Source organism: Peromyscus maniculatus, chromosome 8, assembly GCF_049852395.1.
Source record: "Peromyscus maniculatus bairdii isolate BWxNUB_F1_BW_parent chromosome 8, HU_Pman_BW_mat_3.1, whole genome shotgun sequence".
Taxonomy (NCBI): domain Eukaryota; kingdom Metazoa; phylum Chordata; class Mammalia; order Rodentia; family Cricetidae; genus Peromyscus; species Peromyscus maniculatus.
This window is the reverse complement of record NC_134859.1, coordinates 54,237,163-54,253,259: the sequence shown is the minus strand read 5'-3', so window position 1 is coordinate 54,253,259 and position 16,097 is coordinate 54,237,163. Positions and strand designations below refer to the sequence as shown.

Here is a 16,097-nt window from a genome sequence, read left to right as displayed (position 1 = left end):
CAGTTTCCTCCCTCTCCTCTTCCTTCTTTCAAGGTAGTGTCTTACTGTCTTGCCTAAACTGACCTCCAATCTCTAAGCCCAAATGATCCTTCCCCAGGTCTTCCTTTTCCTTCCCTTTCCTCGTCCCTCCTCTTTCCCCCTCCCCCACCCTTCTCCCTTTCTCTTTTGGTGACGGCACTGGGGATGGACCCAGGGCTTTGCACATCTTGAGTCTCTGCCAAGCTATGGCTGCAGCCTTTTAACTTTTCAATGTAAACATACATTTTAAAGTTCCTGCTTTGGATTTATCCTTTCAATCAGATGTCAGTAATTTATAGCTTCAATTTTAGGATGAGTACTAGGTCCCTTTCTTTTCTTTTCAAAGACTTAGTCACTTGTTTTATTTGTGCATGTGTGTGTCTGAGTGTGTGTATGTGTACCATGTGTGTGCAGGTACCTTTGGAGAAGAGGTTGAATCCCCTAGAGATTTGTGAACCCCCTGATGGGGTGCTGGGAAGAGAACCCTGGTCCTCTGGAAGAGCAGGGTGTGCTTTCAGACATGGAGCCTCTCTTCCAACCCCCAAGTTCCTTCTTTTTCTCTCTTAAATAATGAAAGCACTCAGGGCTATGTATTTCCCAGAATACCTGGATCTCACTCTGTAGCCCAGGCTGGCCTCGAACTCACAGAGATCCGCCTGGCTCTGCCTCCCGAGTGCTGGGACTAAAGGCATGCGCCACCGCCGCCTGGCCCTATGCTTTTTTGTTTGTTTGTATGTTTATTCAAGACGTTTCTCTGTGTAGTCCTGGCTGTCTTGGAACTTTCAGTGTACACCAGGCTGGTCTCAAATCCAGAGATCCAATATGTTTCCTAAATTTCTAAACACACACACACACACACACACACACACACACAATGGGAGGGGTGACATGTTTATAATCACAGCATTCTGGAGGTAGAGGCAGGAGTCCAGTGCATTCTATATTACATAGCAGCCTGGAAGCGAGCTGTGTTGCATGAGACCCTACCACCTCAAAAACTAACAAAACAAAACGAAACAGCAACAATAACAAAACCCCCGAAACCAAACAAAATCAAGCCAGGATAGGGGTTGGGGGTTTGGCTCATGGTATAATTCATGCTTAGCATGCCTAAATCCCAGGTCCAGTACCTCACCATTTCTTCAAAAAACAAAAAAATATATTGACCTAAAATGTTGTAAAGTAGGTTAGAGTTACAAAGAGATTGGATTTTAGACCTCAGTGGAATAAGTTCTGAGGTATTTACCTCCTGGCAGGGGTCATATGCCACAGGGTCCCTGTGAATATCAACTAATAGATGACGGATGCAATCAAGGAAAATAGCCAGTGAGTGGAGCCAGAGAGGTTAGTAATTCACGCCAGGTTACACAGCTCACAGAAGAGCTGGCCAGAAACCGGAAACCTCAGTATTCTCCATCAACTGATACCAGCTCTCAAAAAGGGGATTAGAGGACCAATATGGATCTTTCTGAAGACCTGGGGGAGCAGGACAGAATTAAGGACAAAATATAGGGAAATGTGAGCGTGAGGGAGTGTTAGGTTCTGGTCTGGCTGAGTGTGATGATCCATGGCTCTGATCCTTGCACTTGGAAAGGCTAAGTAAAGAGGAGATCAGTGTTGAGGCCAGCCTGGGCTACTTAGTTAGCAAGATATTGTCTGAAAATAAAAAAAATAAAGGAATGGGAGCTGGGTGGTAATGGCACACGCCTTTAGTCCCAGCACTCGGGAGGCAGAGCCAGGTGGATCTTTGAGTTCGAGGCCAGCCTGGTCTACAGAGTGAGATCCAGGACAGGCACCAAAACTACACAGAGAAACCGTCTCGAAAAACCAAAACAAACAAACAAAAAACCAAAACCAAACCAAACCAAACCAAAAAAACCAAAACCAAACAAAGGAATGGGGTGGTAGTGCTGCATTTTTTCTGTTTAGTAGAATTCTGCCAGGAGAGTCTATCTTTTTTTTTTTTTTTTTTTTGGTTTTTCGAGACAGGGTTTCTCTGTGTAGCTTTGCGCCTTTCCTGGAGCTCACTTGGTAGCCCAGGCTAGCCTCGAACTCACAGAGATCCGCCTGCCTCTGCCTCCCGAGTCAGGAGAGTCTATCTTAACTGTTCCCTGCCCCCCAACACAAACGGTAACTGTAAAGATAACTCCTAATTTGGTAATCATCTACTTTTTTTTGTTTGTTTGTTTTAAGATAAGGGTCTCATGTTTGTGACCCTTGAACACGGTTCTTTGGATTTATTCATATCTCAGTAAAGCTATGGAACAAAAAGAGGGGAAAGGGGGAGTGGGTGGGAAGCCCTTTTCTGTGTCCTGTGTATAAGAGGGAGAAGGACTGAGTTAAAAGAACTCCAGGGGCTGGAGAGATGGCTCAGAGGTTAAAAGCACTGGCTGCTCTTCCAGAGGTCCTGAGTTCAATTCCCAGCACCCACATGGTGGCTCACAACCATCTGTAATGAGATCTGGTGCCCTCTTCTGGTCTGAAGGGATATGTGCAAGCAGAAGCAGAACATTGTATACATAATAAATACATCTTTTTAAAAAAAGAAAAAGAGAAAGAACTCCAGCTTGCCAGGTAGCTGGAGCCAATGGCCACATGGTCTGTGGATAAAGACAGTAACTAGTATGTAAGACAGTTTTGGGAGCCGGGTGGTGGTGGCACATGCCTTTAATCCCAGCACTTGGGAGGCAGAGGCAGGTGGATCTTTGAGTTCGAGGCCAGCCTGGTTTACAGAGCAAGTTCCAAGGCAGCCAAGGATGCACAGAGAAACCATGTCTCAAGAAAAAACCAAAAGCAAATTAAAAAAAAAAAAAAAAAAAAAAAAAAAAAAAAGTAATAAACCAACCCCCACATCAAAAAAGTTTTGGGTTTGATTGGTATCACACACACATAGAACTAAAAGTGAAAAGTGGGTCCTAGTTTGCTGTGAGAACATCTGGTAGCCACTTGAGGTAGGAGCCTGGTACCTTCAAGCTGTACAGGACCCTTAGGCAGGCAAAGGACACCACTGGCACTTCATGCCTGGTTGACAGGCAGAGGACGGTGGCCCTAAAGTCCCTCTGGACCTCAGTACCCCTTTCTCCATTACCAAGAGACAAGGCCAAGCCACGTGCTCACCGACTGGCTCTCCCCGTTGGCACTGGCTCAGGCCACAGCAGGCAATGGGGGGAGCTTGGCCTAGCCCCCCTCCCTGGGAGCCAGCAGCACTGAGAAGGGTGGGTGTCGGGCTGCCCGGCTCTGACTCTCCTCCCTATCCCAAGAAGCCCTTTCAAAGGATTTCCTGGCAAAGTGCAAGGCTTCAATTCATTCAATTGCCTGGCCCGGGGCCCAGGATGTGGGGATGCTGGGAAGGCCCCACACCTCACCTTAACTGCCCCCAGTTTCCTGGGACCCCAGCTGGCAGGCCTCCCACTGGCCTCTCCACCCAGCAGCAGCCACCCCATTCCCTGTGGACCCAGGCACCCCGAATCCTTTCCTGTGGAGCAGATGGCCGCTCCAGAGGCTCAGGCTTGCTAAATCAGACATTTAAATCCCGTAATCCTCGGTGAGAGGCTGCCCAGAGGACAGCAGCAGCCGCCCGAGCCTAGAAGTAGGGGTGGGTGAGGACTGTGTGCCAGCCCTGGCAGGAGGGAGGAGGGACAGTCGGTTCCCCGGTTATGAATGGAGTGACCGCTCTCCCTTGTTGTCATGCAGTCCACAGACTGACCCAGTCCCTAGCTTTGTTCCTCTTCTGGAACCCCAGAACTCCACCCCTGACTCCAACACTGTCTGGACTCAGGAGGCTGCCCCTCAAATTCATCCCCGTCCGTAACCTGGGGGTCCGGGCAGCCTAGGCTGCTATCAACCCCTCAAAAACCATACCAGTGATAACAAAATTTTATTGTAAAATGAGAGATTGATATATAAAAGGGGGTATAAAAAGGGAGGGGGTGGTAAAGGCAGAAAGGGTAGGCAGAGCTCGAAGACACTGATCCTGAGCAGAGCGGGGAATGAAAATGGGTCTTGGTGGATACGGACCCTGAGAGCCCAAGATAGAATCTTACAGGGCGTAGGGTGGGGTGAAATTTCATTTTAGGTGCCAGGGTCCAACAAGTGGCTGGATAGGATTTCGCTGGGCCAGCAGAGACCTGGCAACTACCAACCCATCCCCCAACAGGGGCCAGGAACCAGCGCTCACAGAGGGGGCCGAGTCCTAGCCACAAGGTGTAAAAGCCTCACCACTGCATATAGCCAATTGGAAACTTCCACCCCACCTACAAGGATTTTCTTCCTCTCTTCAAGACTCTCCTCAGGGTCAGAATCCTAAAAGCTGCGTTGGTGCATCCCACCACCCAAGTCACAATGGCGGAAAGGGGAGGGGCCTGGAGGTTGCTGACTGGGGCAGAGGATGTCAGTCTGAATCAAGCCCCTCTCTCTTGATCATTAGTTTTTTATGACGGGAGGTAGACTGTTCCTTCTTGGACTTCAGGTAGCTGGAGGAAGACAGGAGAGATGGTGTGATTGGAGGCAGCAGTTTGGGCTTTTCTCCTTGATCAAGTCTGGAAGGCTCTAGGTTGGAAAAAAGGGACCTTTTTTTTTTTTTTTTTTGGTTTTTCGAGACAGGGTTTCTCTGTGTTTTGGTGCTTGTTCTGGATCTCGCTCTATAGACCAGGCTGGCCTTGAACTCACAGAGATCCGCCTGGCTCTGCCTCCCCGAGTGCTGGGATTAAAGGCGCCGCCCGGTGGGAAAAGTGGGGATTTAAGAATTTAAAATGGTCTCTACTATGAGTAGGTATATACTCGCAGAAAAGGATGAAGCACTTCTGGGAATCAGTTTATCTCTCCTTTCACACCAGCACCAGCCCCCCCCCCCCCAGGGTCTTGCTATGTAGCCCTAGCTGGCCTGGAACTTGATACACACGCACATTTATGAAGATCGCAAACTTCCAATAATGGCCTGACCTCTGCCTTCCTTACTGCTGAGGTTACAGGACCGTGACACCATACCTTTTCCCTCATTCCACTTTATGAGGAAACTGAGCCTGAGATGGGGGGTAAGCAGGCCTCCCAGGGCCCATTAGCACTTGGCAGGGGAGAATAACCCCAGACCCCCAAAGAACCACCCCATCCAGCAGAATGAGTCTGCTGTCTTTTACCAGAAAGTGTAAGGTCAGGGTAGGGGCACCGCAGCTGGGAGCCGCCTCGCATCTCTCACCTGGAGTGGGCCCTGCTGTCTCCTGATCCCTTTGCAGCGTGAGCATCCTTGAACTCCAAGGCCTCATTCAGCTTCCGGAACATCTCGAAGCGTTCACGACCATGGATCTGCGACAAGGGTGGAGGGGCTGGGTGTCGGGCAAAGCCACGGAACCATTTCCATGCCTCTGACAACTTCCTTTCTGAAAGTTGGTCCCCGACTTAAGATGGTATGACTTACAATTTTGGGGGGGGACTTTATGATGGTGTGAAAGCAACGGGCATTCAGGAGAAAGTGTGCATCAAATCTGGGCCTTTTCCAGTTAACGATAACATAGCGGGATGCCCTGTTGATGCTGGCGGCAGACAGGCAGACAGACAGCCCCAGCTCTCAACAGCACGATCACAAGGGGAAATTCAATCTGGGAAATGCGCTGTGCTGCTGGGCTGTGGAGTCCTGGAGGTTAGGTGGATCAAATGCACCGTGTGCCACCAGGAATCTAGGGCCTGGTGCATGCTAGGTAAGTATCCTGAAATGAGCTGTGTCCTTAAACCCAAATGTCCTTTTTTGATTATCTTTTTTTTTTTTTGCAAGCTTCAGATTTGCAGCCACTGTCCCCAGTTCTGAGATTACAGGCACGTGTCAACCATGCCTGGCTCTAAATGCATTTTTTACAGATGGCATTTTCCTCTGACGACGAGTTTGCCAGGACACGTTCCTATCTTAAGCAGAGGAGCACCTGTATTATGGTCTGAGTTGGTGTTCTCAAGTTAGGTACAAAGGAGAGCTGCTGTCTCGCCCACTGAGCATGCGCTCTGAGGCTAACGCCGCTGTAGCTAGAGACAAAGCAGCTGAAAGAGAAATAGCATTTCGTGTACCAGACTCAGAACTTGAACCTGGCAGTAATTCTAGCCTGATACCTGCGAGAGGCATCGATAAAGGCAGTAACAGACACATCTTGGCATGCGACTCCCCCAGCCTTGGTACCTTAAGGGTGAAATATTCTCCGTCGAGTGTCTTTTTCTTTGGCTGGGGAGAGGAGCTGGTGCTGGTGGGCAGCGCTGTGAAAAAGGAAAGCGGAGACAAGAGGATGAGTTTGGGGTGACGCTGAACCCCGTCCTCCACCTTCTTGGTCCTGCCCGCTTACCTCGTTTAGCACTCCCTGGGGGCAGTTCTGGGCAAGGTTCTCCCTTTTTCCGGAAATTTTCTTCCTCCGTGCGACGGTCTCTCCCAGGACAGGCACAAATACGAACCTCAAAGCTGTTCCGTCCCAGTAGGTTCCCACTGCCCGGGGTGAGAAGAGGGAAAACTCAAGACTGTGAGAAAGCTGGTCCTATTCTGAGTATCAGTAAACAACCGGCCCCCCAGCCCCAGGGACACCCAGAAGCCACAGATAGGTGAAGTCCCTGAGCCAGAGAGGGAACTGAGGAGGAGACTTCATTATACAAACAGGGCAAGAGCTAAAGAGGGCGGGAGCCACGGCACAGGGACAGGCTAGGGAGGAGCTCGGCGTAGCATGCGGCTGCCTACCTGGGGTCTTCCAGTGTGATGATGGTGAGGATGGGCCGGCGGTTCATGCCGCCCATGCAGGAGCTATTACACATGTAGTTGTAGTGGATGGTGGTACAGTCAGAGCCAACCTGGGGGAGGACACAGCATAGCACACACACAGGACCCAGGCCAGGTCACTCCCCATCCCACCACAGGGAACCTGCAGCAACCAGGCCTACAGCCTCTAGAAAGCCTGTTGCAGTTGCTGAGTGGGGCCATCCCACCCATTCTGCACAGCTCCTGGAGAGGAGGGTGCGAGATGAGAAGCCAGCGGGCTGGAGGTGGATACAACACTTGTTCAGCGTGTGTGAGGCTGGGGTGTATCCCAAGCACGGTGATGGTGAGGGGACAGGACTCAGTCTCTCTGCCTCCCACCTGAGTGGCTACCCACAACCCCTTCCAGCTCTCTTCTCCCAGAGACCCTCTTGTTAAAGTAAACCTCAGGCTGGGCGTGGCAGCTCACACCTACAAGCCTACCACTCGGGAGTCTGCGGCGGGAGGGTTCCCATAAGGTCAACATCAATCAGTCTGGGCTAGAGCAAATCAAACCCCATCTTCAAACCAAACCATAAGAACAAACCTCAGGTGGCTCGTACGGCACCACCACACTGTGCCGAAAAGTCTGCCTGTCATCCAGATACTCGGCACGCAAATTTCCTTCCACCCGGATAAGATGCTGAGGAGGAGCCAAGCCTAAGAGCAATCAAGAATGTCAGAGGCTGGGAGACCCCAGGCAACCAGTTCGAACCCCGCCGCCAGCCCGGGGAGCTCACCGTCGCCATCGGAGCAGCGCTCGTGGTGGGGGCAGCGCCTCACAACTTCTGTCATGTGCTGTGACTTCTTGTAGATGGCCATGGCACGGACACGGGTCCCAGGCGGCGGGGTGGAGCTGACCCACAGCTGCACAGGGCACGTCTTTGCCAGCTGGCAGAAGAGCTTATTGAGGGGAGGGGAGTACTGTGAGAGGAGAAAGAATCGAAGGTCAGGGGACAAGCCAGTTTAGGAACAAGGTCAGAACGGGGATCTGAGGAACAACACTGCCGAGATGCGGGGTATCGTGGTGGAGGGCAGCCGGCAACGACAGGATTGGTACACACCAGCAGCTCTCATTTCCTTCTTTCTCTGTCTTGGGGTTTTCGAGACAGGGTTTCTCTGTGTAGCCCTGGCTGTCCTGGGACTCACTCGGTAGACCAGGCTGGCCTCGAACTCACAGAGATCCACCTGCCTCTGCCTCCTGAGTGCTGGGATTAAATGTCTGCGCTGGCCTCTCTCTTTTTTCCTGAGAGGGGAACCTTACTATGTAGCCAAGGATGGCCCTGAACTTTTGGTTCCTCCTCTCTTAGTCTCCCCAGTGCTGAGGTCATAGGTGTGTGTCACCCCACTGGGACCTGTTTTTGTAAGAAGGGGTCTTGCTATACTGCTCAGGCTGACCTTCAGCAATCCTGCCTCAACCTCCCAAACAGCTGGGGCTCCACTGTATGCCACCGTGCTGGCTTCAGAAGAGCATTTTCAAAAGCCAAGAAAGGAATTCAAGGAAAGAAAGTTCCATGCCCCCTGGAGAGATGCAGAGAACCGGAGAAGAAGGATAAAAGGCAAAGGTCCAGAGGGAAATTAAACCCTGAGACATACATCAAAGTCCACCCCCAAAACCTAGACAGAAAAAAACAGGCATGGAAAGGTCACATGAAAGTCACCACCCGAGGGCCACTGACCGTGCACGTGACAGATTTGGCCGTCCCTGAGTGCAGGAAGCCCAGACGGAAACCATATTTGCCCTGGTAGGTTTTCTGGGACGGGACAGAAGATGAAAGGGGCCAAGGAGTGGCTGGTGCCGGGGCCACCGGCTGGGGAGCCTCTGGTACAGGGTCCTCGGCGGCAGAGGTCGCTGCTGACACTTGGAGGGTCTCATCTGGGCCTTCTAACCAGTTTGCAACATCCTGGGACAGGAACAGATCCTCCATGGAATTAGACGACAGCGAGGTGGACTGTGGATGGGCCAAGGAGAACTTCAGTTCTGTGCTCTCAGTCCATCGCCCGCCCAGCCCACCCAGCCCTCCAGTCCCGTTCTGCCCTGGTCCTTACCAGAACGTTGTTTTGAGGAAGTCTGTAAGACAAGAGCAGAGAGTTAGCACTTCTGACCGCCTTTTTTTGTAGACAGGATCTCACTTATCCCAGGCTGGCCTTGAACTTGCTGTGTAGTTGAGGACGACCTCAAACTTTGGATCCCCCTGCCTCCACCTCCCAAACGCAGGGATTACAGGCACCCAAGCCCATATCATGTTTCAGCACTGTTTTTGTTTATCATAGGCCTCTGCTGGCAGACAGGGTGCTTGGGGTGGGGGAGGGATGGTGTACCTTAGGGGCCCCATGAGATCTACTCACAGTTTCCATAAGTCTGAAAATGTCTCCTGACTGAGAGGGGGCTCAACGCTGAGGTCTGACTGTGGTTCCTCCATGGCAGTATCCAACAAGTCAGCCAGGCTTCTGTGAGAAGAAAGGGAAGGGCCGGGTCTGAGACAGTCTGTGAGGGGACACCACTTCCCGAGCAGCAGGGAGTGGGCAGCTCTTCTGTCTCTTCCCAGGTTGCCCTAGCCTTGGCCTGGCCTCTGACCAGATTCGTGTTAGGTACTTCCCACCTCAGGAGCTCTCCTCCACCCACAGCCTACAACTCTCCTCCTCCTTCCCTCTGGGGAAGCACACCCCCGGACCCCCGTTATCACTCATCTCACACACGATCCCATTGCTCACACCCTCTTTAGGGCAAATCTCCAAGAATGACCACCAGTGAGTGTCCTTCCTGTCCCCTTGGGACGGCTCCCCAACCCCTTACAAATCCCTGAAGAATCAGCAATGTCCCTACAGCCTTCCTCTCTTTGGGCCCTAGCCAGCTTCCCCGGCTCAGTGGGTGGTGATTCCTTCTACAAGAGCAAGGTTCCTGTTGCTCTTCTCCCTGTGGCTATGAGGTAGGCTCTTCCTTATCTTGTATGCCATAGCTCCTCAGGAATGCTCAATCGCAGCCAGCCAAGCTCCATCAGGCCACACCATTATATTCTTCACAGCACTTAAGCTGTATGGTACTTTCTCTTACTCGTTATTATTATTAGCCATGTGGCTATGATCTCACTTTCTCCCAGGCTGGCTTTCAAGCGGCCGCACTAGGCTATCCTTAAAACAAGAATTACTTATTTAAACATTTACTTATTTGTTGTAAGTGTACTTGTGGGTGTGCCAAGTCGAGTGTGGAGATTGGACTGCAGGATTTGGTCCCCCCCTTCCACAAGGTGGGTTCTGGGGACTAAATTCAGGTGTTAGGATTAACTACCAGGGCCCTGTGGCCAGCGCCCCGGGACATCACACATTTCCTGTCTCTCTAACAATACAGACAAACATTCCAGGACGATTGCTGCTAATGCTGATTATAATCTTAACATCCACTTTCACTTTTCTGTAGCTTGAGCCCGGTTCATTGACTTAGGAGTTGGAGAAATCTCTTCACATGGGCTACCCTATCTGTCCGACAGTCACACCTGCCACCTGACCTGCAGAGGACACACAGAAGGCAAAGGAACGAGCGTTTGTTAAAGATGGCCTCCCAACGATCCTGTCCACCACAGGCTCTTGTCAAGGCAGGTCTTAGCTGATGAAAACAAACGGCAGGACACTGTAGCCCTTTACTCTGAGTACTGAGGAGGCTATGGAAAGGGGTGGGGGAGACCCAGAGCCTCTTCAGATTAATAATTAAAACCACAGACATTTATGAGAGGACGTTCAGAAGCCAAAGGTCCCCAGTCAGACATTTCACTCTTACATTTACCGTAAAATCCTGCCTATCTGAAAGGGCTACCTTTTGGCCTTTTCATTTCCTTGAGATCTGACCTTGGGGGAGCTCGGTGGTAGACTAGTTACTTAGCTTGTGAAGCCCCAGGTTCAGCGCCCCTCACCCTTAACACACACACACACACACACACACACACACACACACACACACACACACACACCTAAACGGAGACAAGTGCCTGGCGTATTAAGGGCTCAGCAATGTTAATGTGACGGCCTCGTTTGCTCTATGCGCTAGTGGGGCCCCTGTGGTACCAACTGCTCCCCATTAATCCAGTTCACCTCGTCAGGGAACTGTGCTGTGTGTGCTGGGACGGCTGTCCAATGTCTCAGTCTTCCTTCGAGGTTGCCTCCTAAGACACAGGAGGTCTCCTTGCTCTATCCCCAGGTCATTAGGAGTAATTATGTTTTCAGGGTTTCCTTACAAAGAACAGTTGCCAATATGGACCCCTTTGATTAGGTACTTATCAGGAGGCTGCGATATTAGGATTTTATCAAGCCAATGGTCATGAAGGCTGGATGTTTAAGAAAAGGGCCGGGTGGGAAGGTAATAAAGCCGGAAGAGGCCCGCTACTTTCAGGGACTCACTCATTTGATCCCGAGAAAGCTGGGCAGGAGCTATTAACAGACGAGGAGAGCTAAGGGAATGAAATCATGTATCCAGGACCTTCAAGCTGAGGCAGGATGGCTGGAAGCGTTCAAGGCTTGTCTATGGCGACCTTCCAACCCGCCAAACCAAAGCAAACAAACGCCATTGGCATGGCCACTGCCACCACTGCTGCCGAAGGAAGGGAACCGGGAAGCCGGAAGCCACACCCTACTCCGAACAAAATTATTCTCCTAATGTTTCAGAGTTTAGTATAAAAATCTTCTGGAGCTGGCTGTGTAGCTTGGTGGCAGAGTTCTTGCCTACGATGTCCAAGGCCCTGGGTTCAACTCCCAGCGCTGGAAAAAAAAAAAAGTCAGGGACACACTGTTGGTTCTGAAAAGTAACACAGCAGTGTCCGGGGCGGCTGACAGCGGGCTTCTCCCTACTCAGCAAAACCACTTAGGTACACTTCCTAGAAAAGCTGACATGGCCAGCAGGAGGCTTGACCAAACAGCGCTCCTCTGGATGCGGAGCTAGAGAAATCACAGCGGAATCCGCTGGTGGGTAATGCACAAATAAAACATGGTTCTGAAAAATGCTTCAGCAACCTATCGGGTGAAAAATATAATCTGCAGGAAAACTCAAAATAGTTAATAAAAGTCAGAAAATATATGGGTCCATGACTGGAAAAGGTACTGGCTACCAAGCCTGCTTACCCCAAAACTCATGTGTACACACACACATACACCCCAGCTAAATAAATAAAAGCAGACCATTATTTTTTTATTTACTTTCATTTTCTATTTTGAGTCTCTGTAGACTGGCTACACGGCAATTCTCCTGTCGCAGTTTCCTAAGTGTTGAGACTACAGGTGTAAGCCACTGCATCTAGTTTAGAACTCATTTCTTTCCTTCTTTTTGGTTTTTCAAGACAAGAGTTTCTCTGTACAGCCCTGGCTGTCTCAGAACTCACTCTGTAGACCAGGCTGGCCTCAAACTCACAGAGATCCACCTGGCTCTGCCTTCCAAGTGCTGGGATTAAAGGTGTGCACCACCACTGTCCAACAAGACTACTTATTTTTATCAACACGTATGAAAATGTGTGGAAGTCAGGGCGAGCAAAAATTCACAAACCTGTGAAAGTCTCAGGAAGAGAGTTCATGGGACCCTGGCTGACCACCAGAGGAGGCTTTAGTTTTATTAAACAAGAGGGTGGAGGGAGAAAGAGAGAGACAGACAGAGAGAAAGAGAGAGAGAGAGAGAGAGAGAGAGAGAAAGAGAGAGCAGGCACATACGCTGTTTATGTAACTAAAATGTGGAAACAAGAGAAAATATTCAATGTTTGCTTGGTAAATTTTCAAATAGCCTCGTAACCAACCCTCTCCTACACCAAGACAAAGACACTTGGCCCATTCCATCAGCTAAAGACAGAAAAATAAGCAACAAACCAAACCAAAACCAACAAGATGTTACTTTCCCCTAAAAGTTTACCAGTTTTATGTGTAGGTCTGGAATTCCACCAAGTTAACACTAAGTTAAAAGTTACTTTTAACTTAGTTATTTTCAAAGTTACTTTCGTCCCTTCCAAGGTGAGTTTCTCTAATGAGTCAACACTTGAGCACCTTGGATACATCACTTTTGGAATTTATTCCGTGCCGTGCCCCTGTCCCTTTCTTGAGACAGCCTCACAGTGCAGGCCGGCCTTGTTCGTTCCCGGACCGCCTTAACAACTGCGGTAGCGCTGGATTCTAGGCACTCAGATTGTTCCACATCACAAACGTAATGGAAATAAAGGGATGGAAAAGGCCGAGGTCTAGTCAACCGCCATTTCTCTCTTGTTGAAGCATTCACAGGACTTTCGTGTGAATTACAGAGATTTGTTTGATACACAGCAATCCATGAACAAATCACATTTGGTCAAGATGGATTGACTCATCCTTTGTTTTCGTGGTTCTGGGGTTTAAACCCAGGCTTCAGGCATGCTAGGTGAAATACTCTACCACATATATCTCCAACTGTTTGGTTTTTCTGAGACAAGGTTTTGCCATGCAGCCCAGGATGGTTTCCAGCTCAAGGCAAGTCCTATTGCCTCAGCATCCTCGGAGTTCTGGCACTACAGGCTCGCACACTGACCCTTCCTTCCAGTATAAAGGCCTCCTAGGTTTGATTTGCTAACACATGTTAATTTTTGTACTTCTTTTTTTTAAAAAAAATTAACTCATTTATTTTAGGTGCACTGGTGTTTTGCCTGCATGTATGTCTGTGTGAGGGTGTTGGGTCCCCTGGAACTGGAGTTACAGACAACTGTGAGCTGCCATGTGGGTGCTGGGAATTGAACCCGGGTTCTCTGGAAGAGCAGCCAGTGCTCTTAACTGCTGAGCCATCTCTCCAGCCCCTGAACTTCTTTTTGAGACACTGTCTAATTTATCCCAAGTTGGTCTTGAACTTCAGTTCCTTCTGTGTCTACGTGTGTGTGTGTGTGTGTGTGTGTGTGTGTGTGTGTGTGTGTGTGTGTGTTTAAAGACAGGGTCTCACTGTATTGCTCAGGCTGATCTTGAACTCCCTGTATGTATGAGATGCTGGTTTGGAACTTGAGACCCTCCTACTTCTGGCTTTCTAATGCTGCTAAAGCACCACGGTGTAATGCAGGCCCACGTCTGCGCTGAACATTAACACATTCTGCTCCCTTTTTCTTTTTGAAAATAGTGTCTCACTGCATAGCCAGACTGTCTGGAACTCTCTCTATTGAGACCAGGCTGGCCCCGAACTCACAAGATACCTGCCTCTGCCTCCCTAGCGCTGGGATTAAAGGTTAGCAGCACCCTGTCTAGCCTGGCTCCAACACTATAACATTTATTTGAATAGCATTTACATTACATGGTCTTAAGTAAGCTACAGATGATTTAAGCATAGATTACAGGCGTATACTACCCATCCTGGATCCCAACTCCCCAGCACTAAATCATTCAGAGAAACTGAAGACCTTTGTAAATAAAGGCTAGCTCTCGAAGTTGTTTTCGTAAAAAAAAGTAAACAAAATTTACATATTTCTACATTTGTAAACCGGGGAGGGGCTCAGGGGCACTCCCTTTTTAGCTTTGGATTGGAGTCTTTTCACATTCAGAGTCCAGTCAAGGGATCACAAGAGCTGGGAGGCTATCTGCATAACAACCCCCCCCCCCACTGGGATGGTCCGGTCTAACCTTCACTAACTCGGTTCCCTTCCCGGCTAAAACTTCAAGGGTAGTCATTTGTATACTTCTCTATAAACTTGAATTTCTAGTCTGCCACTGAGTTTTATGCCTGCAGCCACGAAAAAACATTTTGGTTTTTTTTTCCATATCCATCGTTCACTTATTTTGTCCCTTCAGAGGGACAAAAAGAAATTTATTCCCCTTCCCAAGTGCTGTGTGGAGATACTACTTAAGAAAAAGAAAAAAGGCGCACAATGTCTAGTGCGCGGCAAGAAATTGTAATAAAATGCCCTGCTCTATAGATGGACGATGCAGGACCAGGGGATAATCTATCCTGGAAGAGTCCTGCACAGGTCGACTGCACTTGGGATCTCAGGGAGCCCGTGGCCTAGGCACGCCCCTTCCGCTTTCAGGACGTGTGGAATGCGTTCAGCAAGGGAATGGCTCACCCCAAAACCGGATACTCGGTAATTTGTTTTTCCGGCACCAAAAAACGACCTATCCTCGCATTCTTTTAAATAAACACCTCCTCCTTTGCAAAAGCAAGCAAGTAATCCAGGAAAACGCGATGATCGAGGATAGCAGTTTTCCTCAAGCAACCGCACCAGCCTAGAATACATTTCCCCCCCTTTTTGCTCCCCTCTCTCGAGTGAGCAGTGAGCTGCTCCGGAAAAAAAAAAGGGGGGGGGGAGAAAAGAAACCGGAAATGCTCCCGCAAGCGGCAGAAATGCAGATGTGGAGCCAAACAATAACAGGGTCGGCGGGCCTTTCAGACCAAGAGATCTCGGTCGGTCCCGAGGGCAAACACTTCTCATTGTCAAGACTAACAGCTTTTTCTTTTGGATTTTCTTCGACTAGCAGGGTTGGGGTGCGGCTGGAAAAAAAAAAATCACTCTAGGGACAAAGGTCCGGAAGTTGCGGGACCGTAGCAGCTAAGGCTTCCCGAGTCACCCCGATTTAATTAAGGAATGGAGCCCTTTCAGTAGGATGCTGTGGGCTGTAAAGTCTTAAGCTGTGGACCTCGAATTACGGTGCTTTGTGCATGTTATTTCCGGGGCTTCCACCGCCTAGCAGCGACTAGATAGGTGTGCATCTGGGGTGGCAGAGAGAAAACCCCTTAGTTCGTCTCAGCCGCCCCCAAACCCCCTATCTACTTTTCAGGTGTTCGGCTGGTTGGTCCTAGGAGCCCCATCATCTACATCATCTCCAACATTGCATTCCTGTTCATCCCGCCAGTCAAACTCTCACTGCCCCCACCTCGCCCAAGCCGGCTGAGTCCCCCCCACTTCCCCACCCCCAAACCCCACGATTCTCTCTAGCCTGAGATGATGCGAACCGAGAGCCGGTGACTCAGAGAGCACTCATCAGGCTCAGTCGGTAACTTACCGGGTCTCCAGGGGAGCGTGTCACGCTGCTGGAAAGGAGGTTCCGGACCCGGATGCCAGGTGGTCAGAGCTCCCGGTGCTACCTGCAGCCAGCTGCAGCCAGGCCGGTGGCACTGGACTCAAGCACAAAACTTTTAGTATGAGCACATGGGAGGGGAAAGTCCCTATCCCAGCAAACCCCGCGAGACTGCTGGCAAAAAGCTGGATAGTCGCCATGACAAGTAAGGGCAAGTCCTTCTGTGGGTGGAGGGTAAGAAACGGAAGGGGGGCAGCGGCGGAGTCAGGATTCTCCCTGCGTTGTTGCTGTCCATAGGAACGCGTTGTGAAAAGTACGCTAAGACAGAGTTGCG

General features: G+C 50.1%; 1 protein-coding gene across 2 annotated transcripts; it reads right to left on the bottom strand.

The window, feature by feature from the left end:
- Nucleotides 1-3,876: 3,876 nt before the first annotated feature.
- Nucleotides 3,877-15,968, bottom strand: Tp53 (tumor protein p53). 2 transcript variants are annotated; one of them, XM_015992323.3, is made up of 11 exons: nt 15,749-15,968; nt 9,125-9,226; nt 8,825-8,846; nt 8,455-8,727; nt 7,516-7,699; nt 7,323-7,435; nt 6,722-6,831; nt 6,339-6,475; nt 6,179-6,252; nt 5,213-5,319; nt 3,877-4,566 (listed from the first exon to the last, which is right to left on the bottom strand). In XM_015992323.3, exons 2-11 carry the CDS (start codon nt 9,196-9,198, stop codon nt 4,551-4,553), a joined length of 1,110 nt encoding a protein of 369 aa, XP_015847809.2. In that variant the 5' UTR covers nt 9,199-9,226; nt 15,749-15,968; the 3' UTR covers nt 3,877-4,550. The 2 variants fall into 2 exon arrangements, with proteins under 2 accessions (XP_015847809.2, XP_006973510.1); XM_006973448.4 differs by having other exon boundaries at nt 3,877-4,490.
- Nucleotides 15,969-16,097: the final 129 nt, after the last annotated feature.

Coding starts and splice junctions, on each gene's coding strand:
- Tp53 (XM_006973448.4), bottom strand. CDS start 9,198: ATGGAGGAACCACAGTCAGACCTCAGCGTTGAGCCCCCTCTCAGTCAG. Junction 8,728..8,824: donor TTCCTCAAAACAACGTTCTG/GTAAGGACCAGG, acceptor GCCCATCCACAG/TCCACCTCGCTGTCGTCTAA. Junction 4,491..5,212: donor GACAGCAGGGCCCACTCCAG/GTGAGAGATGCG, acceptor GTCTTCCTCCAG/CTACCTGAAGTCCAAGAAGG.